Source organism: Sturnus vulgaris, chromosome 33 (genome assembly GCF_052056855.1).
Source record: "Sturnus vulgaris isolate bStuVul1 chromosome 33, bStuVul1.hap1, whole genome shotgun sequence".
Lineage (NCBI taxonomy): Eukaryota > Metazoa > Chordata > Aves > Passeriformes > Sturnidae > Sturnus > Sturnus vulgaris.
The window spans coordinates 885,964-911,682 of NC_142275.1; the positions used below are offsets into that span (position 1 = coordinate 885,964).

The 25,719-nt window shown below is 55.0% G+C and overlaps 1 protein-coding gene across 1 annotated transcript; it reads right to left on the minus strand.

The window, feature by feature from the left end:
* Positions 1-346: 346 nt before the first annotated feature.
* On the minus strand, positions 347-24,559 carry LOC106864173 (2-hydroxyacyl-CoA lyase 2). The gene is given in 19 exon segments (XM_088154900.1): positions 347-612; positions 653-707; positions 1,409-1,514; positions 2,411-2,482; positions 3,039-3,109; positions 3,806-3,975; positions 4,697-4,811; positions 5,946-6,080; positions 6,179-6,315; positions 8,758-8,855; positions 10,754-10,853; positions 13,811-13,922; positions 16,119-16,137; positions 16,139-16,258; positions 17,637-17,764; positions 19,613-19,814; positions 21,227-21,339; positions 23,667-23,726; positions 24,422-24,559. Coding segments are annotated over 17 exon segments (1,869 nt in total). The 5' UTR covers positions 21,332-21,339; positions 23,667-23,726; positions 24,422-24,559; the 3' UTR covers positions 347-488.
* Positions 24,560-25,719: the final 1,160 nt, after the last annotated feature.

Sequence of the window (25,719 nt, forward strand, 5' to 3'; positions counted from 1 at the left end):
TGTCCCAAAAGTGTCCCAAAATTGTCACCGGTGGGGGGGACAATCCCCAAAGTGGCACCAAATGTCCCCAAGGGAGGTGGCACTGCCCAAAGTGTCCCCAAAATGTCCCCAAAGTGTCCCCAAAGGGGGGGTGGCAGGGCCCAAAGTGTCCCCAGAGTGTCCCCAAAGTGTCCCCAGAGTGTCACCTGAGGTTGGGGACAGTGCCCAAAGTGTCACCTGCCACCCCCTGGGGTCACTCTGGGGACACTTGGGGACACTTGGGGACACTGGGGCCAGTCGGGTGACACTTGGGGACATTTGGTGACACTTGGGGACTCTTGGGGACACTGAGGCCACTCTGGTGACCCTTGGTGGCACTTGAGGACATTTGGTGACCCTTGGGGACACTCCAGTGACACTCAGTGACCCTTGGTGACACTCGGTGACCCTTGGTGACATTTGGTGGCCCTCGGTGGCCCTCGGGGACATTTGGTGGCCCTCGGGGACGCTCAGACGGACACGGAGCCCTCCCGGAAGTCGCTGGGGCCCAGGAGGGCGTTGACGAGCACGGGGTGGCCTCGGTGACACTCGGCCTGTGCCGCCCTCAGCACGGCCACCAGCCTGTCCTGGATGTCCCCAGGGCTGTCCCCGGTGTCCCCAGTTTTGTCCCCAGGGGCTGTCCAGGATGAAGCCTCGGCCTCCCAGCGCCGTCGCCACCGCGTGGTAATCTGGGGACACAGGGGTGGCATTGTCACCATGGGGGTGGCATTGTCACCATGGGGGTGGGATTGTCACTGTCACAGGGGTGTCACCGTCACCAGAGGATGGCACAGGGACAGTGTCACCACCACGGGCACTGTCACCACCGGGGTCCCCTCAGTGTCCCCGCAATCACTCGTCAGTGGTCAGTGGTCACTCCGTGGTCACTCAGGGTCACTCAGTGGTCACTCCGTGGTCACTCATGGTCACTCAGTGGTCAGTGGTCAGTTGGTCAGTGATCAGTGGTCACTCAGTGGTCAGTGGTCACTCAGTGGTCACTGTGGTCACTCAGGGTCACTCAGGGTCACTCAGTGGTCACTGTGGTCACTCAGGGTCACTCAGTGGTCACTCATGGTCACTCAGTGGTCAGTGGTCAGTTGGTCAGTGATCAGTGGTCACTCAGTGGTCAGTGGTCACTCAGTGGTCACTGTGGTCACTCAGGGTCACTCAGTGGTCAGTGGTCACTCAGGGGTCACTCAGTGGTCAGTTGGTCAGTTGGTCACTCAGGGTCACTCACCGCTGTAGCTGAGCCTGCAGCCCACGGCGCTGCCCAGCAGGGGGAGCTGAGCACTGTCAGTGTGTGCTCTGTGGTCACTCAGTGGTCACTCAGGGGTCAGTGGTCAGTTGGTCAGTGGTCAGTGGTCACTCAGGGTCACTCAGGGTCACTCACCGCTGTAGCTGAGCCTGCAGCCCACGGCGCTGCCCAGCAGGGGGAGCTGCTCGCGGCTGATCTGGGTCCAGCCGGCGTCGTTCCCAACCAGAGCGATCACCGCGACCTGCGGACAGCGACGGTGACAGTGACAGCGACAGCGACAGTGACAGCGACGGTGACAGTGACAGTGACAGTGACAGTGACAGTGACAGTGACAGTGACAGTGACAGTGACAGCGACAGCGACGGTGACAGCGACAGCGACGGTGACAGCGACAGTGACACACCGGGACACGGGGACAGCGACAGCGACGGTGACAGTGACAGTGACACACCGGGACACGGGGACAGCGACAGCGACGGTGACAGTGACAGCGACAGTGACAGCGACAGCGACACACCGGGACACGGGGACAGCGACAGCGACGGTGACAGTGACAGTGACAGCGGGGACACAACCGGGAGAGCGACAGCGGGGACACAACCGGGACAGCGACAGCGACGGTGACAGTGACACACCGGGACAGCGACAGCGACAGTGACAGCGACAGCGACAGCGACAGCGGGGACACGGGGACAGCGACGGTGACAGTGACAGTGACAACGGGGACACGGGGACAGCGACAGCGACAGCGACGGTGACAGTGACAGTGACAGCGAGGACACGGGGACAGCGACAGCGACAGTGACAGCGACAGCGGGGACACAACCGGGACAGCGACAGTGACAGCGACAGCGGGGACACACCGGGACACGGGGACAGCGACAGCGACGGTGACACAACCGGGACATGGGGACAGGGGTGACACAAACGGGTACAGGGACAGGGACAGAGGTGACAGGGACACAACCAGGGTCAGCGGGGACAGGGGGACGACACAACTGGGGACAGCGGGGACACGGGGACACAACCGGGGACAGGAACAGTTGGACACGGGGGTGACACAGCTGGGACACAGGGGACACACGGGACACACGGGACACAGTGACAGTGCCAGGTGACAATGACAGTGACAGTGACCTTGTGGCGCACGAAGGTGTCGAACTCCATGAGGCTGAAGCCCAGCGAGCCGTCCCCGTACAGGACCCACACCTGGCAATGTCCCCAAATGTCACCTGTGTCCCCATCCCAGAGGGTGGCCCTGGGGACCCTCCGGCCCTCCCAGTGTCCCCAGTGTCACCTCACATCCCCTCAATGTCCCCAATGTCCCCATCCCCTCCACACCTCCCATGTCCCCAGTGTCCCCAATGTCCCCTCAATGTCCCCAATGTCCCCTCAATGTCCCCAATGTGTCCCCAATGTCCCCAACATCCCCATGTCCCCATTGTCCCCAGTGTCCCTCCCATTGTCTCCAATATGCCCAATAACCTCCCCAATGTCCCCATGTCCCCCCAATGTCCCCCCCAATGTCCCCGAATGTCCCCAATCCCCCAATGCGTCCCCAATGTCCCCCCCAGTGTCCCCCCAACATCCCCATGTCCCCAACATCCCCGTGTCCCCGTTGTCCCCAGTGTCCCTTTGTCCCCATATTGCCCCCCCATTCCCAATGTCCCCACTGTCCCCAATCCCCCAGTGTCCCCCCACTGTCCCCGCTGTCCCCCCACTGTCCTCACTGTCCCCGTTGTCCCCGCAGTGTCCCCGTTGTCACCTCAGCCTCGGGCCGGCAGAGTTTGGCCCCGAGGGCGAATCCTCCACCCACGCCCAGAGTGCCAAAGGGACCTGTGGGGACACGGGGGACACGGGGGACATCAGTGACACCACACCGGGGACACAGGGGACACGGGGGACATCAGTGCCACCACACCGGGGACACAGGGGACATCAGTGCCACCACACCGGGGACATCAGTGACACCGTCACCGACAGCACCAGGGACAGAGGGGACATCAGTGCCACCACACCAGGGACAGAGGGGACATTAGTGTCACCGTCACAGTGACAGCACCAGGGACACGTGGGGACATCAGTGCCACCACACCGAGGACAGATGGGACAGCGGGGACATCAGTGTCATTGTCACAGTGACAGTGAGGACATCAGTGTCACCACACCAGGGACAGCGGGGACATCAGTGCCACCACGCTGGCCGTGTCCCCGCCTGTCCCTGCAGGGTGTGGCCAAGTCCCCAAGCTGTCCCCAGGTGTCCCCAAGCTGTCCCCAGGTGTCCCCACAGGGTGTGGCCATGTCCCCGGGTGTCCCCAAGCTGTCCCCTCGTGTCCCCAAGCTGTCCCCAGGTGTCCCCCCCGGGGGTGGCCATGTCCCCAGGTGTCCCCAAGCTGTCCCCAAGCTGTCCCCACGTGTCCCTGCAGGGTGTGGCCAAGTCCCCAAGCTGTCCCCAGGTGTCCCCACAGGGTGTGGCCATGTCCCCATGCTGTCCCCAGGTGTCCCCAGGTGTCCCCCCCGGGGTGGCCGTACCAGGGTCCAGCCAGGCCAGTGGCCGCCGTGGCCGCACGGTGTAGGCGGCCGTGGCTACGAAGTCGCCTCCGTCGGCCACCAGGATGCTCTGGGGGGGCAGCACCTGGTCCAGGGCCTGCAGCAGCGCCAGGGGGTTCAGGTGACACGGGGGGGGGACAGCGGCCTTGTCCCTGCGGGAAAAGGGGGGTGAGGGGGGGTCCGAGCCCAAAAATCCCAAAAATTCACAGTGAGGGGGGGTCTGAGCACAAAAATCCCAAAAATTCACAGTGAGGGGGGTCTGAGCCCAAAAATCCCAGAAATCCCAAAAATCCTCAGTGAGGGGGGGGCTGAGCACAAAAATCCCCGAGGAGGGGCCCACTCTTGTCCCCACCCTGATGTCCCCACCCCTGTCCCCAGCCCTGTCCCTGTCATTGTCACTGTCCCTGTCCCCTCACCGGATCCTCTGCTCCTTGTCCCTGTCCCTGTCATTGTCATTGTCGCTGTCCCCTCACCGGATCCTCTGCTCCCTGTCCCTGTCGCTGTCCCTGTCCCTGTCATTGTCCCTGTCCCTGTCGCTGTCCCTGTCCCTGTCATTGTCACTGTCGCTGTCCCCTCACCGGATCCTCTGCTCCCTGTCCCTGTCATTGTCACTGTCGCTGTCATTGTCACTGTTCGCTGTCCCCTCACCGGATCCTCTGCTCCCTGTCCCTGTCCCCATCCCTGTCCCTGTCATTGTCACTGTCGCTGTCCCCTCACCGGATCCTCTGCTCCCTGTCCCTGTCATTGTCACTGTCGCTGTCTCCTCACCGGATCCTCTGCTCCCTGTCCCTGTCCCTGTCCCTGTCATTGTCCCTGTCCCTGTCCCTGTCCCCATCCCTGTCCCTGTCATTGTCATTGTCGCTGTCCCCTCACCGGATCCTCTGCTCCCTGTCCCTGTCGCTGTCCCGGAGCTGCTCCAGCCACTCGCGGGGTCCGGAGAATCCCTGCAGGCTGCGGGACAGCGCCACCACCAGGGACGCGGGGTCACCTGCGGGGACACAGTGTCACCTGGGGGACAGAGTGACACCTGGGGGACCCCAAAGTGTCACCTGGGGGACAGAGTGACACCTGGGGGACCCCAAAGTGTCACCTGGGGGGACAAAGTGACACCTGGGGGACCCCAAAGTGTCACCTGGGGGACAGAGTGACACCTGGGGGACCCCAAAGTGACACCTGGGGGGACACAGTGTCACCTGGGGGTGATAAAGTGACACCTGGAGGGGACAAAGTGACACCTGGGGGACCCCAAACGGACTCAGTTTAACCCCAAACTGCAGCAGCCGCTCCCGGTCACGGTTTTACCAGAACTGCCACATTTTGACCCCAAATTTCATCATTTTGACCCCAAAGTCCCAATCTGTGTCCCCAAAGTCCCAATTTGTGTCCCCAAAGTCCCCATTTGTGTCCCCACTGCCCCAACACAGCCGAGGTTTCCAGAAGACGTCGGAATTCCGCAGCAGCCGCGCCCGGTCACGGTTTTACCAAAATTCCCTCATTTTGAGCCCAAATTTGCCTCATTTTGACCCCAAATTTCGATGTTTTGACCCCAAATCTCTTCTTTTTGACCCCCAAATCCCGATGTTTTTTCCCCCCTCACCCTGCACGGCCAGCCGAGGTTTCCAGAAGACATCGGAATTCCTCAGCAGCTGCCGCCGGTCGCGGTTTTACCAAAATTTCCTCATTTTGACCCAAAACTGCCTCATTTTGACCCCAAATTCCCTCGTTCTGACCCCAAATTTCCTCCTTTTCACCCCCAATTCCCGATCTTTCCCCCTCACCCTGCACGGCCAGCCGAGGTTTCCAGAAGACGTTGGAATTCTGCAGCAGCCGCGCCCAGTCACAAGTTCACCCAAAAATTTCGTAATTTTCACCCCAAATTCCCTTGATCTGACCCCAAATTTTGTTGTTTTGACCCCCAATTCCTGATGTTTCCCCCTCACCCTGCAGGGCCAGCCGGGGTTTCCAGAAGACGTCGGAATTCCTCAGCAGCTGCCGCCGGTCGCGGTTTTACCAAAATTTCCTCATTTTGACCCAAAATTTCCTCATTTTGACCCCAGATTTCCTCATTTTCACCCCAAACTTCCTCCTTTTCACCCCCAAATCCCGATGTTTCCCCCCTCACCGTGCACGGCCAGCCGAGGTTTCCAGAAGATGTCGGAATTCCTCAGCAGCTGCCGCCGGTCGCGGTTCACGGCCACCACGGCGGCGCCGCGGCCGAAGAGGCGCCCGTAGGAGAGACGGAAATCGCAGACGGTGCCTTGGGGAGGGGACAGGGGACGGGGAGGGGAGGATCAGGAGGGGACAAAGGGACACCCAGGGGTGTCTGTCCCCCCCACCCAGGCCAGCCGGGCTCACCTGCCAGCAGCACGAGGTCGGCGCGGCGCAGCGCCTCCCGGCGGTTGTGCCGCAGGAGCAGGGGGCACTCGGGGGGCAGCAGACCCCGGGCGGCGCCCCCCAGGTAGCAGGGGACACCCAGGGACAGCAGGGCTGAGCTGGGGACAGGGGGGGGGGGGAAAAAAAAAAAAATTCAAATCGGAGGTTTGGACACAAAATTGGATCGGTTCGGACACAAACGGGATCGGTTTGGAGCCAAAAAATGGCTCAGTCCAGATTTGGTTTGGCCCCAAAAATGGCTCAGTCCAGGTCCCAAAATGGCTCAGTTTGGTCCCAAAAATGGCTCAGTTTGGGTCCCAAAATGGCTCAATCCAGATCCCAAAAATGGCTCAGTTTGGGTCCCAAAATGGCTCAGTTTGGGTCCCAAAATGGCTCAATCCAGATCCCAAAAATGGCTCAGTTTGGGTCCCAAAATGGCTCAGTTTGGGACCTGATCTGGCTCAGTTTGGGTCCCCAAATGGCTCAGTTTGGGTCCCCAAATGGCTCAATCCAGATCCCAAAAATGGCTCAGTTCAGATCCCAAAATGGCTCAATTCAGGTCCCAAAATGGCTCAGTTTGGGTCCCCAAATGGCTCAGTTTGGGTCCCAAATGGCTCAGTTTGGGTCCCAAAAATGGCTCAGTTTGGGTCCCAAAAATGGCTCAATTCAGATCCCCAAAATGGCTCAGTTTGGGTCCCAAAAATGGCTCAGTTTGGCCCCAAAAATTTCTCAGTTCAGATCCAAAAAATGGCTCAGTCCAGATTTGGTTTGGCCCCAAAAATGGCTCAGTCCAGATCCCAAAATGGCTCAATTCAGGTCCCCAAAATGGCTCAGTTTGGGTCCCAAAATGGCTCAGTTTGGGACCTGATCTGGCTCAGTTTGGTACCAAAAATGGCTCAATCAGGTCCCAAAAAGTCTCATTTTGTCCCCAAACCCGGCTCAGTTTGGGGCCTGGGCCGGGTCCCTGAGCCCGGGCGGCGCCCCCCAGGTAGCAGGGGACACCCGGGGACACCCAGAGACACCCAGGGACACCCGGGGACACCCAGGGACACCCGGGGACACCCAGGGCCACCCGGGGCCACCCAGGGCCACCCAGGGACACCCAGGGACACCCAGGGACACCCGGGGACACCCAGGGCCACCCGGGGCCACCCAGGGCCACCCAGGGACACCCAGGGACACCCGGGGACACCCAGGGACACCCAGGGACACCCAGGGACACCCAGAGACACCCGGGGACACCCAGGGCCACCCAGGGACACCCAGGGACAGCAGGGCTGAGCTGGGGACAGGGGGGGGAAAAAAAAAAATTCAAATTGGAGATTTGGACACAAAATTGGATCGGTTCGGACACAAACAGGATCGGTTTGGAGCCAAAAATGGCTCAGTTTGGGTCCAAAAATGGCTCAGTTTGGGTCCAAAAATGGCTCAGTTTGGGTCCCCAAATGGCTCAATCCAGATCCCAAAAATGGCTCAGTTTGACCCCAAAAATTCCCTCAGTTCAGATCCAAAAAATGGCTCAGTCCAGATTTGGTTTGGCCCCAAAAATGGCTCAGTCCAGATCCCAAAATGGCTCAGTTTGGGTCCCAAAAATGGCTCAATTTGGTCCCAAAAATGGCTCAATTTGGTCCCAAAAATGGCTCAGTTTGGGACCTGATCTGGCTCATTTTGGTACCAAAAATGTCTCAATTCAGGTCTCAAAAATGGCTCAATTTGGCCCCAAAATCAGCTCAAGTTTGGCCTAGAAATGGCTCAGTTTGGGACTTGAACTGGTTAAATCCAGATCTCAAACTGTCTCAATTTGGCCCCAAAAATGGCTCAATCCAGATCCTAAACTAGTTTGGTTTGGCCCCAAAAATGGCTCAGTTCGGGTCCAAAAATGGCTCCATCCCAGTCCCTCCCAGTTCCATCCCAGTCCCATCCCAGTTTAATCCCAGTCCCTCCCAGTCCATCCCAGTCCCTCCCAGTCCCTCCCAGTCCATCCCAGTCCCTCCCAGTCCCTCCCAGTCCCATCCCAGTCCCTCCCAGTTCCATCCCAGTCCATCCCAGTTTAATCCCAGTTCCCTCCCAGTCCCTCCCAGTCCATCCCAGTCCCTCCCAGTTCCATCCCAGTCCATCCCAGTTTAATCCCAGTTCCCTCCCAGTCCCTCCCAGTCCCTCCCAGTTCCATTCCAGTCCATCCCAGTTTAATCCCAGTTCCCTCCCAGTCCATCCCAGTCCCTCCCAGTTCCATCCCAGTCCCTCCCAGTTCCATCCCAGTCCATCCCAGTTCCATCCCAGTCCCATCCCAGTTTAATCCCAGTCCCTCCCAGTCCATCCCAGTCCCTCCCAGTCAATCCCAGTCCCTCCCAGTTCCATCCCAGTCCCTCCCAGTCCATCCCAGTCCCTCCCAGTCCCATCCCAGTCCCTCCCAGTCCATCCCAGTCCCTCCCAGTCCCATCCCAGTCCATCCCAGTCCCTCCCAGTCAATCCCAGTCCCTCCAGTTCCATCCCAGTCCATCCCAGTCCATCCCAGTCCCTCCCAGTCCCTCCCAGTCCCTCCCAGTCCCTCCCAGTCTCACCACAGCTCCTCAGCAGGGGTTGGGGGCAGCAGGGCTTGGCTGCCCACGAGCACCAGGGGGCGCTGGGCCCGGCTCAGCAGCTCCGAGCAGAGCTGGACCTGGGATTAAAGCCGGGATTAAACCCGGGATTAACCCGGGATTAACCCAAACCAGCCGGGATTAAACCCGGGATTAACCCAAACCAGCCGGGATTAACCCCAAAGACCTGGGATTAACCCGGGATTAACCCCAAACCAGCCGGGATTAACCCGGGATTAACCCCAAACCAGCCAGGATTAACCCCAATGAGTCAGGATTAACCCCAAAACCTGCCTGAGAAAGCCCCAAAATCCTTCAAACAACCCCAAAACCCGACCCCAAATCCTTCCTAAAATCCTTCAGTCCCACCCCAAAAACCCCGATCCCAAAACCCCACAAAAACCCCCCCAAAACCCCATAAAAGTCCTTAATCCACCCCAAAACCTGAGCCCAAATCCACCCCCAGAACCCCTTAATCCCACCCCAAAAACCCGATCCCAAACCCACCCCAAAATCCTTCAAACAACCCCAAAACCCCATAAAAATCCCATCCAAAACCCCAACAAAAAAATCCCCAAAACCCCAAAAAATCAACCCAACCCCCCTCCCCAAAAAGCCCCATAAAACGCCTCAATTCACCTCAAAAACCCCAATCCTAAACCCCACAAAACCCCCCAAAAAACCCCAAAAATCAACCCCAAAACCCCCTCAAATCCCACTCCAAAAAACCCAATCCCAAAACCCCACAAAAACCCCTTAAAAACCAAAACCAACCCCAAGAAAACCCCCAAAAATCTCCACAAACACACCCAAAAATCCCCTTAAAAAATCCCTAATCCCCAGTTTTGGGGTTTTTTTCCCCAATTTTGGTTTGTTTTTGGTTTTGGGGGTTTTTTTCCCAGTTTTGGGGGGGGGTTCCCCCAGTTTGGGGGGTTTTTTCCCCAATTTTTTGGTGTTTTCGCCCCGTTTTTGGGGTCGCACCTGCTGGGGGGTGGCTCTGGGGACGGCCAAAAACCCAATCCCAAACCCACCCTAAAACCCCCCCAAAACCCCCAAATCCTGACCCCAAAACCCCCAAAAACCCCAAAAATCAACCCCAAAACTCCCCAAAACCCCATAAAACCCCTAAAAATCCCCAAAACCCAATCCCACAACCCCAGAAAATCCCAATAAAAATTCCAAAAAACAACCCAGAAAACCCAAAAAACTCCACAAAAACCCCCTAAAACCCCCCCCAAAAAAATCCCCCAAAAATCCCAAACCCCAATTTTGGGTTTTTTCCCATTTTTGGGTTTTTTTCCCCGTTTTTGGGGTCGCATGTGCTCGGGGCTGGCTCCGGGGACGCCCAAAAACTCCGATCCCAAACCCACCCTAAAACCCCCCAAAAAACCCAAAACCTGACCCCAAAACCCCAAACCCCCCAAAAATCAACCCCAAAACTCCCAAAACCCCATAAAACCCCTAAAAATCCCAAAACCCCAATCCCAAAACCCCACAAAATCCCAATAAAAATTCCAAAAACCAACACAGAAAACCCAAAAAACTCCACAAAAATCCCCTAAACCCCCCCCCCCCAAAAATCCAAATCCCCAATTTTGGGGTTTTTTTCCCATTTTTGGGTTTTTTTCCCCCGTTTTTGGGGTCGCACCTGCTGGGGGGTGGCTCTGGGGACGGCCAAAAACCCCGATCCCAAACCCACCCTAAAAACCCCCAAAAAACCCAAAATCTGACCCCCAAAACCCCAAAAATCAACCCCAAAACTCCCCAAAACCCCATAAAACCCCTAAAAATCCCCAAAACCCAATCCCAAAACCCCAGAAAATCCCAATAAAAATTCCAAAAACCAACCCAGAAAACCCAAAAAACTCCACAAAAATCCCCTAAAACCCCCCCAAAAAATCCCCCCAAAATCCCAAACCCCCAATTTTGGGTTTTTTTCCCATTTTTGGGGTTTTTTTCCCCGTTTTTGGGGTCGCACCTGCTGGGGGGTGGCTCTGGGGATCCTCAGGGGCAGCGGGGTCGGGTCCCGAGGCTCCCACGCGGCCGCGAACAAATCCCGCAGGTAAAGGTGCAGGTACCTGGCACGTTGGGGGGGTTTTGGGGTTTTAGTGGGGTTTTTATGGGGTTTTTGGGGTTTTATGGGGTTTTTGGGGTTTTTATGGGGTTTGATGGGGTTTTTATGGGGTTCTAATGGGGTTTTAATGGGGTCTTTATGGGTTTTTATTGGGGTTTTTAGGAGGTTTTTAGGGGGTTTTTATGGGGTTTTGGGGGTTTTTATGGGGTTTTAATGGGGTTTTTGTGGGGTTTTATGGGGTTTTTATGGGGTTTTATGGGGGTTTTAGGGGGTTTTAGGGGGTTTTTATTGGGGTTTTAATGGAGTTTTATTGGGGTTTTTGTGGGGTTTTAATGGGGTTTTTGTGGGGTTTCTATGGGGTTTTAATGGGGTTTTAATGGGGTTTTTAGGGGGTTTTTAGGGGGTTTTATTCGGGTTTTTATGGAGTTTTATGGGGTTTTTATGGGGTTTTAATGGGGTTATTATGGGGTTTTTAAGGGTTTTAATGGGGGTTTTATGGGGTTTTTATGAGGTTTTATGGGGGTTTTTATGGGTTCTAATGAGGGTTTTATGGGGTTTTTATGGGGTTTTAATGGCGTTTTTATAGGGTTTTATGGGGTTTTAATGGGGGTTTTTATGGGGTTTCTATGGGGTTTTATGGGTTTTTAGGGGGTTTTAATGGGGTTTTTATGGGTTTTTAATTGGGTTTTTATGGGGTTTTTATGGGTTTTTATGGGTTTTAATTGGGTTTTTATGGGGGTTTTTATGGGTTTTTATGGGTTTTTAATTGGGTTTTTATGGGGGTTTTATGGGTTTTTATTGGGGTTTTATGGGGTTTTTATGAGGTTTTATGGGCCTTTATTGGGGTTTTTATGGGGTTCTAGTGGGGTTTTATGGGGTTTTTATGGGGTTTTGGGGTTTTTATGGGGTTTCAATGGGGTTTCAATGGGGTTTTTATGGAGTTTTTATGGGGTTTTATGGGGTTTTTGTGGGGTTTTTAGGGGGTTTTTATGGGGTTTTATGGGGTTTTAATGGGGTTTTATGGGGTTTTTATTGGGGTTTTAATGGGGTTTTTGTGGGGTTTTAATGGGGTTTTTGTGGGGTTTTTATGGGAGTTTTAATGGGGTTTTTATGGGTTTTTAATTGGGTTTTATGGGGGTTTTTATGGGTTTTTATGGGGTTTATATGGGTTTTTATGGGGATTAATGGGGTTTTTGTGGGGTTTTTATGGGGGTTTTACGGGCTTTTATGGGCCTTTATTGGGGTTTTAATGGGGTTTTTATGGGGTTTTTATGGGGTTTTTATGGGGTTTTATGAGTTTTTATGGGGTTTTTATGGGGTTTTTATGGGTTTTATGAGTTTTTATGGGGTTTTTATGGGTTTTAATGGGGGTTTTATGGGGTTTTTATGAGGTTTTATGGGGGTTTTATAGGGTTTTAATGGGGTTTTAATGGGGTTATTATGGGTTTTAAGGGGTTTTATGGGGTTTTAATGGGGGGTTTTATGGGGTTTTATGGGGTTTTATGGAGTTTTTATGGTGTTTTATGGGGTTTTATGAGGCTTTAGTGGGGGCTTTAATGAGGTTTTATTGGGGTTTTATGGGGTTTTTATGGGGTTTTATGGGGTTTTATTGGGTTTTTGTGAGGTTTTTACAGGGTTTTTGTGAGGTTTTTACGGGGTTTTTATGGGGGTTTTATGGGGTTTTATGCGGCTTTAGTGGGGGCTTTAATGAGATTTGATGGGTTTTTATGGGGTTTTATGGGGTTTTTATGGGGTTTCTATGGGTTTTTAGGGGGTTTTATGGAGTTTTATGAGGTTTTGTGGGTTTTTATTGGGGTTTTTATGGGTTTCTATGGGGTTTTATTGGGTTTTAAGGGGTTGGATGCGGCTTTAATGGGGTTTTATGGGGTTTTGGGGGTTTTTATGGGTTCTAATGGGGTTTTATGGGGCTTTAATGGGGGTTTTATGGGACTTTTATGAGTTTTTATGGGTTTTTATTGGGGTTATTATGGGGTTTCTATGGGGTTTTATTGGGTTTTGTGGGGTTTTTATGGGGTTTTATGGGGTTTTTATGGGGTTTTATGGGGCTTTTATGGGGTTTTATGGGTTTTTATGAGGTTTTGTGGGTTTTGGGGGTTTTTATGGGGTTTCTATGGGGTTTTTAATGGGGTTTCTATGGGGTTTTTAATGGTGTTTTAATGGGGTTATGGGGTGTCTATGGGGTTTTACGGGTTTTTAGGGTTTTTTTGGGGTTTTCAATGGGGTTTTCTGGGGCTTTATTGTGGTTTTTAAGGGGGTTGGGGGTTTGGGGTCTGATTTTTGGGTGTTTTGGGGGAATTTTGGGGTTTTTTTTTGAGGGTTTCTATGGGGTTTTAGTAGGGTTTTATGGGTTTTTTAATGGGGTTTTTATGGGGTTTTGGAGCTGAGATGTTTTGGGGGTGGTTTTGGGGTTTATTTTTGGGTTGTTTTTGGGCTGTTTCTGGGGTATTTTGGGGGTTGTTTTGGGGGTGTTTCTGGGCTGGTTTTAGGGTGGTTTTGGGGTTTTTTGGGGGGGTGTTTTTAGGGTGTGTTTGGGGTTATTTTGGGAGGGTTTCGGGGCTATTTTTGGGGTTATTTTGGGTTGGTTTGGGGCTGTTTCTGGGGTGGTTTTGGGGTTATTTTGGGTTGGTTTTGGGGTGTTTTTAGGGTTATTTTGGGGTATTTTTGGGTTGTTTTTGGGCTGCTTCGGGGGTGTTTTAGGGTTGTTTTTGGGGGTATTTTGGGGGTTATTTTTGGGATGTTTTGGGGTTGGTTTTGGGTTGTTTTGGGGGGTGTTTTAGGGTTGTTTCTGGGCTGTTTCTGGATTATTTTTGGGTTATTTTTGGGCTGTTTTTAGGGTGTTTCTGGGCTGTTTTTGGGGGGTATTTTTGGGTTGTTTTAGGGGTGTTTTGGGGTTATTTTGGGGCTGTTTTTGGGGTGTTTCTGGGCCGTTTTCTCTCTCACCACTGGACGAGTTTCCCCCGCAGCCCCCGGGGGGTTTTGGAGCCCCCGATCTCCTTCTGCACCACGTGGAAGGGGTACAGGACATCGATGGGCAGCTCCACGAACACGGGGCCTGGGGGCACCCCAAAAACACCCCAAAACACCGGGGTCACCCCCAAATCCCAAACAGGGGCTTGAGACCCCAAACCCCACAGCAGGACCCCAAAAAACCCCAAAAAATAAAAAAAAAAATCCCCAAAATCCCATCCCAGTGTCCCCAAATCCTCCTGAGATGATCCCAAAATTCCAGCCCCAGACACCCCAAAAATTCCCAATCCCACCCCAAAAAAACCCCAAATTCCCAATCCCACCCCAAAAAATCCCAAATCCATGGGAGGGTCACCCCAAATCCCAAACGATCCCAAAATATCCCAAAATTCCCAATCCCACCCCAAAAAAACCCAAAATTCCCAATCCCACCACAGAATCCTCAAATCCATGGGAGGGTCACCCCAAATCCCAAACGATCCCAAAATTCCAGCCCCAGACACCCCAAAAAAACCCCAAACCCACGGGGGTCACCCCAAAATCCCAACCCGGGGTTTGAGCCCCCAAATCCCACAGCAGGACCCCAAAAAAACCCAAAAAGTCCCCAAAAAATCCCCCCAAAAATACCCAAAATAATCCCAAAAAAATCCCCAAAATCCCATCCCGGTGTCCCCAAATCCTCCTGAGATGATCCCAAAATTCCAGCCACAGACACCCCAAAAATTCCCAATCCCACCCCAAAAAAACCCAAAATTCCCAATCCCACCCCAAAAAAACCCCAAATTCCCAATCCCACCCCAAAAAACCCAAAATTCCCAATCCCACCCCAAAAAAACCCAAAATTCCCAATCCCACCCCAAGGAACCCCAAATCCATGGGAGGGTCACCCCAAATCCCAAACGATCCCAAAATTCCAGCCCAGACACCCCAAAAAAACCCCAAACCCAGGGGGGTCACCCCAAAATCCCAACCCGGGGTTTGAGCCCCCAAATCCCCACAGCAGGACCCCAAAAAACCCCAAAAAAACCCCAAAATAATCCCAAAAAAATCCCCAAAATCCCATCCCGGTGTCCCCAAATCCTCCTGAGATGATCCCAAAATTCCAGCCACAGACACCCCAAAAATTCCCAATCCCACCCCAAAAAACCCAAAATTCCCAATCCCACCCCAAAAAAACCCAAAATTCGAAATCCCACCCCAAAAAATCCCAAATCCATGGGAGGGTCACCCCAAATCCCAAACGATCCCAAAATATCCCAAAATTTCCCAATCCCACCCCAAAAAACCCCAAAAATTTCCAATCCCACCCCAAAAAACCCCAAAAATTCCCAATCCCACCCCAAAAAACCCCAAAAATTTCCAATCCCACCCCAAAAAAATCCAAAATTCCCAATCCCACCCCAAAAAACCCCAAAAATTTCCAATCCCACCCCAAAAAACCCCAAAATTCCCAATCCCACCCCAAAAAACCCCAAAAATTTCCAATCCCACCCCAAAAAACCCCAAAATTCCCAATCCCACCCCAAGGAACCCCAAATCCATGGGAGGGTCACCCCAAGTCCCAAACGATCCCAAAATTCCAGCCCCAGACACCCCAAAAAAAAACCCAAATCCAGGGGGGGTCACCCCAAAATCCCAACCAAGGAATTTGGGGATCCCAATCCCAGGGAAATTTTGGGATCCAGGGGCTGATTTGGGGACCCCATGGAGATTGTGGGGTGCCCAGGGGCAGATTTTGGGGGTCCCATGGATATTTTGGGATCCCAGGGGCAAGTTTTGGGGTGCCCATGGATATTTTGGGGGTCCCATGGATATTTTGGGGTGCCCAGGGCAGATTTTGGGATCCCAGGGCTGATTTTGGGGACCCCAGGGCAGATTTTGGGGGTCCCAGGGCAGATTTTGGGGTGCCCAGGGCAGGTTTTGGGGATCCCATGGATATTTTGGGGTGCCCATGGATATTTTGGGGGTCCCATGGATATTTTGGGGTGCCCAGGGCAGATTTTGGGGTGCCCAGGGCAGGTTTGGGGGTCCCATGGATATTTTGGGGATCCCATGGATATTTTGGGGTGCCCAGGGCAGGTTTTGGGGTGCCCGGGGCAGGTTTTGGGGTGCCCAGGGGGAGGTTTTGGGGTGCCCAGGGCAGGTTTTGGGGATCCCATGGATATTTTGGGGTGCCCATGGATATTTTGGGGTGCCCGGGGCAGGTTTTGGGGATCCCATGGATATTTTGGGGTGCCCCTGGCAGGTTTTGGGGTGCCCCTGGCAGGTTTTGGGTGCCCACCGGGCGTGCCGTGGGTGGCGGGTGGCGATGGCGCGGCGCAGGGTGGGGACGATGTCGCGCACGGCGCGGACGGAGAGCGCGGATTTACAGAGAGAGCGGAACAGCGGGAGCTGAGGGATGTCCTGGAGAGCCCCCCGGCCCTGGAATGGCACCGGGAATGGGGTCAGGAATTCGGGAATGGGGTCAGGAATGGGGTCAGGAATTCGGGAATGGGGTCGGGAATGGGGTCAGGAATTCGGGAATGGGGTCGGGAATTTGGGAATGGGCATCAGGAATTTGGGAAACAGCAGGAGCTGAGGGATGTCCTGGAGAGCCCCCCAGCCCTGGAATGGCACCGGGAATTCGGGAATGGGGTCAGGAATTCGGGAATGGGGTCGGGAATTTGGGAATGGGGTCGGGAATTCGGGAATGGGGTCGGGAATTCGGGAATGGCACCGGGAATGGGGTCAGGAATTCGGGAATGGAGTCGGGAATTCGGGAATGGGGTCGGGAGTTCAGGAATGGGGTCGGGAATTTGGGAACAGCGGGAGCTGAGGGATGTCCTGGAGAGCCCCCTGGCCCTGGAATTCGGGAATGGGGTCGGGAATGGGGTCGGGAATTCGGGAATGGGGTCGGGAATTTGGGAATGGGGTCGGGAATTCGGGAATGGGCATCAGGAATTTGGGAACAGCGGGAGCTGAGGGATGTCCTGGGGGGGGGTGGCTGTGGTTGCCGGGAATTCGGGAATGGGGGGTCAGGAATTCAGGAATGGGGTCAGGAGTCGGGAATTCAGGAATGGGGTCAGGAATTCAGGAATGGGGTCGGGAATGGGGTCAGGAGTTTGGGAATGGGGTCGGGAATTCAGGAATGGGGTCGGGAATTCGGGAATGGGGTCGGGAATTCGGGAATGGGGTCAGGAATTCGGGAATGGGGTCGGGAATTCGGGAATGGGGTCGGGAATTCGGGAATGGGGTCGGGAATTCGGGAATGGGCATTGGCAAATGGCATTGGGGATTTGGGAATGGCATCGGGAATTTGGGAATGGCATTGGGAATTTGGGAATGGGCACAGGAAATGGCATCAGAAATTTGGGAATGGGCATTGGGAATGGCACCAAGAATTCAGGAATGGGCATTGGTAAATGGCACTGGGAATTCGGGAATGGGCACTGGAAATTTGGGAATGGGCACTGGGAATTTGGGAATGGGCACAGGAAATGGCATCAGAAATTTGGGAATGGGCATTGGGAATTTGGGAATGGGCATTGGGAATTTGGGAATGTCATTGGGAATTTGGGAATGTCATTGGGAATTTGGGAATGGGCATCGGGAATTTGGGAATGTCATTGGGAATTTGGGAATGTCATTGGGAATTTGGGAATGGCATCGGGAATTTGGGAATGTCATTGGGAATTTGGGAATTCCCATCGGAAATCTGGGAATTACTCTGGGGAATTTTGGAATGGGCCGGAAAATTCCATTTGGGAAGTGTTTTGGGGGGGTTTTTTGGGGGGGGGGGGGTATTTTGGGGTGTTCTCACCTTTTGCAGGGTGGCGGCGGCGCCGCCCAGGAGCAGCAGGGGGGACTCGGCCATCTGGGCGTTCTTGACGGCCGTCACCGCGTTGGTGACACCGGGGCCCGCCGTGACGGCGGCCACGCCGATGCGGCCTGGGGGGACAGAGGGGACACCGTGAGAACGGGGCACCGAGGGGGCACCGAGGGGGCACCAAAATGGCTCCAAAATGGCTCCAAAATGGCGCCAAGGTGGGACCAAGATGGCGTCAAGGTGGACCAAGATGGCTCCAAGGTGGACCAAGATGGCGTCAAGGTGGCCTCAAAATGGCACCAAGGTGGACCAAGATGGCGTCAAGGTGGCCTCAAAATGGCACCAAGGTGGGACCAAGATGGCTCCAAGGTGGACCAAGATGGCCCCAAGGTGGACCAAGATGGCTCCAAGGTGGACCAAGATGGCCCCAAGGTGGGACCAAGATGGCTCCAAGGTGGACCAAGATGGCCCCAAGGTGGACCAAGATGGCTCCAAGGTGGACCAAGATGGCATCAAGGTGGCCTCAAAATGGCACCAAGGTGGACCAAGATGGCGTCAAGGTGGCCTCAAAATGGCACCAAGGTGGGACCAAGATGGCTCCAAGGTGGACCAAGATGGCCCCAAGGTGGACCAAGATGGCTCCAAGGTGGACCAAGATGGCCCCAAGGTGGGACCAAGATGGCTCCAAGGTGGACCAAGATGGCTCCAAGGTGGCCTCAAAATGGCGCCAAGGTGGGACCAAGATGGTGTCAAGGTGACACCAAAATGGCACCAAGATGGCTCCAAGATGGCTCCAAGGTGGCACCAAGGTGGGACCAAGATGGAGCCAAAGTGGCACCAAGGATGGATTTGATCCAGGAGGGGACAAAAGGGGACAAATGGGGGAAAAATGAGAGACAAAGAAGGACAATTGGGACAAAGGGTGACAAACAAGGACAAATGGTGACAATTGGGACAAAGGGTGACAAACAAGGACAAAGAATGACAAATGGTGACAATTGGGACAAAGGGTGACAAACAATGACAAACAAGGACAAATGGTGACAAACAAGGACAAACAATGACAAACAAGGACAAATGGTGACAATTACAACAAACAGTGACAATCAGAACAAATTGTGACAAACAAGAACAAACTATGACAAGGAAAAATGGTGACAAAAAGTGACAAACGAGGACAAACGGTGACAATCAGAACAAACAATGACAATCAGAAGAAACGGTGACAAATGAGGACAAACGGTGACAATTAGAGCAAACATTAGGACAAACATTAGGACAAACGGTGACAAACAGGGACAAACAATGACAAACAAGGACAAACGGTGACAATTAGCACAGTGACAACCAGAACAAAGGGTGACAAACAAGGACAAACAATGACACTCAGAACAAACGGTGACAAACAAGGACAACCAGAACAAAAGGTGACACTCAGAACAAAGGGTGACACTCAGAACAAACAATGACAACCAGAACAAAGGGTGACAACCAGAACAAAAGGTGACAACCAGAACAAAGGGTGACAACCAGAACAAAGGGTGACAATCTGAACAAAGGGTGACAAACAAGGACAATCAGAACAAAGGGTGACAATCAGAACAAAAGGTGACACTCAGAACAAAGGGTGACACTCAGAACAAACAATGACAACCAGAACAAAGGGTGACAACCAGAACAAAAGGTGACAACCAGAACAAAGGGTGACAACCAGAACAAAGGGTGACAATCTGAACAAAGGGTGACAAACAAGGACAATCAGAACAAAGGGTGACAATCAGAACAAAGGGTGACAACCAGAACAAACGGTGACAATCAGAACAAAGGGTGACAACCAGAACAAACGGTGACAACCAGAACAAAGGGTGACAATCAGAACAAAGGGTGACACTCAGAACAAACGGTGACAACCAGAACAAAGGGTGACACCACTCCCAGCCGCCCAGCCCCGCGGTGTCCCCGGGGCTGACCCGAGAGCCGTGACACGGCGTCGGCGGCGAAGACGGCGGTGGCCTCGTGGCGCGTGTCCACCACGCGGATGCCGATCTTCTCGCAGGCCACCAGCACGGGCGAGATGTGGCCCCCGGGCAGGGTGAAGAGGAAACGAACGCCGTGGGCGCGCAGGACCTCGGCCACCAGCTCGCCACCGTGCCGGGGACTCGCCGTGTCCACCTGAGGGGACGGCGGGGACGGCGGGGACAGCGGGGACAGCGGGGACAGCTGTCCTCAGTGTCCTCCATGTCCCACCGGTGTCACCTGTCCTCAGTGTCCCCCCTGTCCCACCAGTGTCACCTGTCCTCAGTGTCCTCCATGTCCCACCGGTGTCACCTGTCCCCAGTGTCCCCCCTGTCCCACCGGTGTCACCTGTCCTCAGTGTCCTCCATGTCCCAGCAGTGTCACCTGTCCTCAGTGTCCTCAGTGTCCCCCATGTCCCACCAGTGTCACCTGTCCTCAGTGTCCTCCATGTCCCACCAGTGTCACCTGTCCTCAATGTCCCCATGTCCCACCAGTGTCACCTGTCCTCAGTGTCCTCAGTGTCCCCCCTGTCCCACCAGTGTCACCTGTCCTGTGTCCTCAGTGTCCTCAGTGTCCCACCAGTGTCACCTGTCCTCAGTGTCCTCAGTGTCCCCCCTGTCCCACCAGTGTCACCTGTCCTCAGTGTCCTCAGTGTCCTCCATGTCCCACCAGTGTCACCTGTCCTGTGTCCTCAGTCCCACCTGTCCCACTGGTGTCACCTGTACCACCTGTCCTCAGTGTCCTCCATCCCACCTGTCCTCAGTGTCCCCCCTGTCCCACCAGTGTCACCTGTCCTCAGTGTCCTCAGTGTCCTCCATCCCACCTGTCCCCAGTGTCCCCCCTGTCCCACCAGTGTCACCTGTCCTCAGTGTCCTCAATGTCCTCCATCCCACCTGTCCCACTGGTGTCACCTGTGCCACCTGTCCTCAGGGTCCTCCATCCCACCTGTCCTCAGTGTCCCCCCTGTCCCACCAGTGTCACCTGTCCTCAGTGTCCTCAATGTCCTCAGTCCCACCTGTCCCACCGGTGTCACCTGTGCCACCTGTCCTCAGTGTCTTCAATCCCACCTGTCCCCATGTGCCCCTGTCCCACCGGTGTCACCTGTCCCCAATGTCCTCCAAGTCCCACCTGTCCCACCAGTGCCACCTGTCCCTCTTGTCCCCCATCCCACCTGTCCCCAATGTCCCCAGTGTCCCCCCGTCCCCAGTGTCCTCTCTTGTTCCCGGTGTCCCCCAGCTCCTCATCCCCGATGTCCCCAACGTCCCCAATCTTCTCCCAGTGTCCCCAATGTCCCCTCACTGTTCCCAATGTCCCCAACGTCCCCAGTGTCCCTTTTTATCCCCAGTGTCCCCCCAGTGCCCTCCCACCCCCAATGTCCCCAATGTCCCCCCCAATGTCCCCCCTGTCCCCAGTGTCCCCGATGTCCCCCCACCCCCAATGTCCCCAATGTCCCCAGTGTCCTCCCACCCCCAATGTCCCCGGTGTCCCCAGTGTCCCCAGTGTCCCCCCACCCCCAATGTCCCCCCAATGTCCCCAATGTCCCCCCAATGTCCCCCCTGTCCCCAGACCTTGTGGAACAGGCCATAGAGGAGCCTGAGGCGCTGGGCCACCAGCAGCAGGGCCAGGGCCACCAGCCCGGCACAGGCACAGCCCAGGCCGGCCACCAAATCCATGGCAGGGGCTGCAAAACAACGGGGCCACCGTGGGAACCCCTGGGGACACCCTGGGAACCCCTGGGGCCACCGTGGGAACCTCTGGGGCCACCGTGGGAACCCAACAGGGCCACCCTGGGAACCTCTGGGGCCACCGTGGGAACCCAACAGGGCCACCGTGGGAACCCAACGGGGCCACCATGGGAACCCCTGGGGCCACCCTGGGAACCCAACGGGGCCACCGTGGGAACCCAATGGGGCCACCCTGGGAACCCCTGGGGCCACCGTGGGAACCCAACAGGGCCACCGTGGGAACCACCTGGAGCCACCAGGAATGACCTGTGGACCCATCTGGGGACACTGGGAATGGCCTAGGGACACCCAAGGACACTGGGAAGCCACTGGGGACACTGGGAATGGCCTGGGGCCACCATGGGAACCCCTGGGGACACCTGGAACCACCTGGGGACACTGGGAATGATCTGGGGACACTGGGGACACATCTGGGGACACTGGGGACACATCTGGGGACACCGTGGGACCCTTGGGAACACCAGGAATGGCCTGGGACACCGTGGGAACTACTGGGGACACTGGGAACCCACAGGGGACATCAGGAATGGCCTGGGGACACTTGGGGACACCGGAAATGGCCTGGGGACACCTGGGGACACTGGGAATGGCCTCAGGATACTGTGAGAACTACTGGGGACACTGGGGACCCATCTGGGGACACTGGGAATGACCTGGGGACCCATCTGGGGACACTGGGAACCCACAGGGGACATCAGGAATGGCCTGGGGACACCTGGGGACACTGGGAATGACCTGGGGACTGAGGGACCCCATCTGGGGACACTGGGAATGGCCTGGGGACACTGTGGGGACCCTTGGGGACACTGGGAACGTTTGGGGCCACCGTGGGAACCTCTGGGGCCACCAGGAATGACCTGGGGACATCTGGGGACAATAAGGGGACACTGGGGACATCAGGGATTGGGGACAATGGGGACATTGGGGACATTTGGGGACACTGAGGGGACATTTGGGGACATTTGGGGACACTGAGGGGACATTGAGGGGACATTGGGGACACTGAGGGGGCATTGGGGACATTTGGGGACATTGGGGACACAGAGCAGCCCCAGGACGTGGTGGCGAATGGCATTTGCATTAATTAAACAGGAATTAATTAATTAAACCCAAATTGATCAAACAATCAATGAAACCCAGGTTAACTGAGCCTGGATTAATTAAGCCCCAAATTAATTAAACCCCGATTAATTAAATGGAACGAATTGAACCCAGATTAGCTGAACTTGGATTAATTAAACCCCAATTAATTAAACTGAATTAACTGAACCTGGATCAATTGAACCTAGATTAATTAAACTCTAATTAATTAGACCGAATTAACTGAATCTGGATCAATTGACTCAGGATGAATTAATTAAACCCAAACTAATTAAACACCAATTAATTGAGCTGGGCTTGACTGAACCCAGCTAAAATTTGGACTAATTAAACCCGGATTAATTGAACTGGAATTAATGAAACCCAGTGAACTGAACCCAATTTAATTAATTAGGCTGAATTAATTAAACTCTGGATTAACTGAACCCAGTTTAACCAGTCCCAGTTAATCCAGGTTCCCACGCGCCTCATTTGCATAATTACACGGCTCATTTGCATAATCACAGAAGCGTCTTTGCCTAATTAGCCCTAACGAAGTTTCGCCCCTCCCCCAAACATTCCTGGAATTCCCGATCCCAAATTCCCCAATTTTACCCCAAAAACGAGGCCAAAAGGGCCCAAATTGAGGCCAAAAAATTTCCCAAATTTGGGGCAAAAAAATTCTCAGTTTTGGGGAAAAAAATCCCAAATTTGGGGAAAAAAATCCCAATTTTGGGGGGCAAAAAATCCCCAATTTTGGGGCTAAAATTCTACAGGTTTGGGACAAAAAAATTCCAATTTTAGGGCAAAAATCCCCAATTTGGGGGCAAAAAAAAAAATCCCAATTTCAGGGCAAAAATCCCCAATTTTAGGGCAAAAAAAAAATCCCAATTTTAGGGGAAAACCTCCTGATTTCGGTGCAAAAAATCCCCAATTTTGGGGCTAAAATTCTCCAGGTTTGGGGAAAAAAAACCCCAATTTTAGGACAAAAAAAATCCCAATTTTGGGGCTAAAAATCCCCAATTTTGGGGCTAAAATTCTCCAGGTTTGGGACAAAAAAAATCCCCAATTTTAGGGCAAAAAATCTCAATTTTGGGGGACAAAAAATCCCCAATTTTGGGGCAAAATTTCCCAATTTTGTTGCAAAAAAATCCCAGTTTTGGTTCCGGGGAGGGGTCGGTACCTGCTGGTGACGGGGACAGCGAGGGGGACAGCGAGGGGACAGCGAGGGGACAGCGGGGCCCTGGGACAATGGGGACAAACGAGCTCAGTCCTGCTCAACTTTTGGGGTTTTTGTCACCTCTGTCCCAAAGCCACCCCACCCCATTGTCCCCAGGGCCACCCCTGGTCCCTCATTGTCCCCTTTGTCCCCAAAGCCACCCCACCCCATTGTCCCCAAAGCCACCCCCGGTCCCCCATTGTCCCCTTTGTCCCCAGGGCCACCCCAATCCTTGATTGTCCCCTCTGTCCTTATTGTCACCACATGTGTGTCCCCCATGTCACCCCCCATTCCCACGACCCCCCCCAGTGTCCGGGACCCCCCCCCAGGTGTCCCCTCCATGTCCCCATGACCCCCCCAGTGTCCAAGACCCCCCCCCAACTGTCACCTCTGTGTCCCCTTCATGTCCCCACGGCACCCCCCAGTGTCCGGGACCCCCCCCAGGTGTCCTCCCGTGTCCCCTCCTGTCCCCATGACCCCCCCAGTGTCGGGGATGCCCCCCAGGTGTCCCCTCGTGTCCCCATCGTGTCCCCTGTCCCCGTTTCGGGCCTCCTCCAATGGCCGGGACCCCCCCCCCAGGTGTCCCCCCCGTGTCCGTCCCCAGTTCCCCCGCTCCCATAACCCCCCTGGCCCCACCCCAGTGTCCCAGACCCCCCTCTCAGGTGTCCCCAGGTGTCCCCCGGTGTCCCCAGCCCCCCCCGTCCCCGCTGTCCCCTCACCTGTCCTTCCTGGAAGTGCCGCGCGCGCCTTGGCCACGCCCACACCTGTCGGCCCCGCCCACCCCTCACTCCCACGGAGTCACGTGACGCCTCCCCCTCAGTTTCCCTCCCTGCGCTCTCCTCGCTTCCGGGTCGCCGCCTTAACGTCATCAATCCGCGCCCCCCCAAACGCGGCGCGCTGATTGGCGGGTTAAGGGAGGGGTGGGGAATAGGCGTGGCCAGGGGGCGTGGCCTGGTGGGGAGATCCACCCCACACCGGGGGGGGGGGGGGAGCGCCCCAATTTCATTTTTTGGGGGGGGGGGGGGGAAGGAGGAGATCTCGATTGGGGGAGGGGCTTAAATCGGGGGGGAGCTCTGGGGGTCGCATGGGGGGGAAATGGGGAATTTTTGGGGGGGTTTCTTATGGGGGGGCTCCAAATTTGGGGGTGGGGCTTCTTCCATGGGGGGGTCCGTTGTCTTTTTTTTGGGGGGGGTCAAATTTGGGGGTCTCCCATGGGGGAGGGGTCTCGTTTTGGCGGGGGGTCTCCCATTTCGGGGGGGGGGTCCCATGGGGATTTCATTTTGGGGTCTCCCATGGGGGTCCCCTTTTGGGGGTGGCTTTATTTTGGGGGCGGGGGGGGGTCCCACTTGGGGGAGGTTTCGTTTTGGGGGTGCGGGTCTCCCATTTGGGGAGGGGCTTCACATGAGGGGGCTTCATTTGGGGAGGGGGGGTCTCCCATTTGGGGAGGGTCCCATGGGGGGGTCTCATTTTGGGGGGGAGGCTTCATTTGAGGGGGGGGGTCCCACTTGGGGGAAGTCTCGTTGTGGGAGGGGTCTCCGATTTGGGGGGGGGGGGGCTTCATTTAGGGGCCCCATTTTGGGGACCCTGTGGGGGTCTCACTTCGGGGTCTCCCATGGGGGTCTCATGTTTTGAGGGGGGTATCTTCCATGGGGGGCTCCCATTTTGGGGGGGTTTGGGTGATTTTTTTGGGGGGTGTCACCCATTTTGGGGGGTTGGGTGATTTTTTGGGGGGTGTCACCCATTATGGGAGGTTTTGGGTGATTTTTTGGGGGGTGTCACCCATTTTGGGGAGGGTTGGGTGTTTTTTTGGGGGGTGTCAACCATTTTAAGAAGTTTTGGGTGTTTTTTTAGGGGGTGTCACCCATTTTGGGGGTGTCCCCAGGTGTCCCCCGCCCCTCAAATGTCGCCTGTCCCCCCCCAAACCCTTCCCTGTCCCCAGGCGGGACGGGGGGGGGGGACAAAAATTCCGTCCCCGCTCCGCGCAGGAAACTCCGAAGGAAATTCCCGGGGGAGGGGG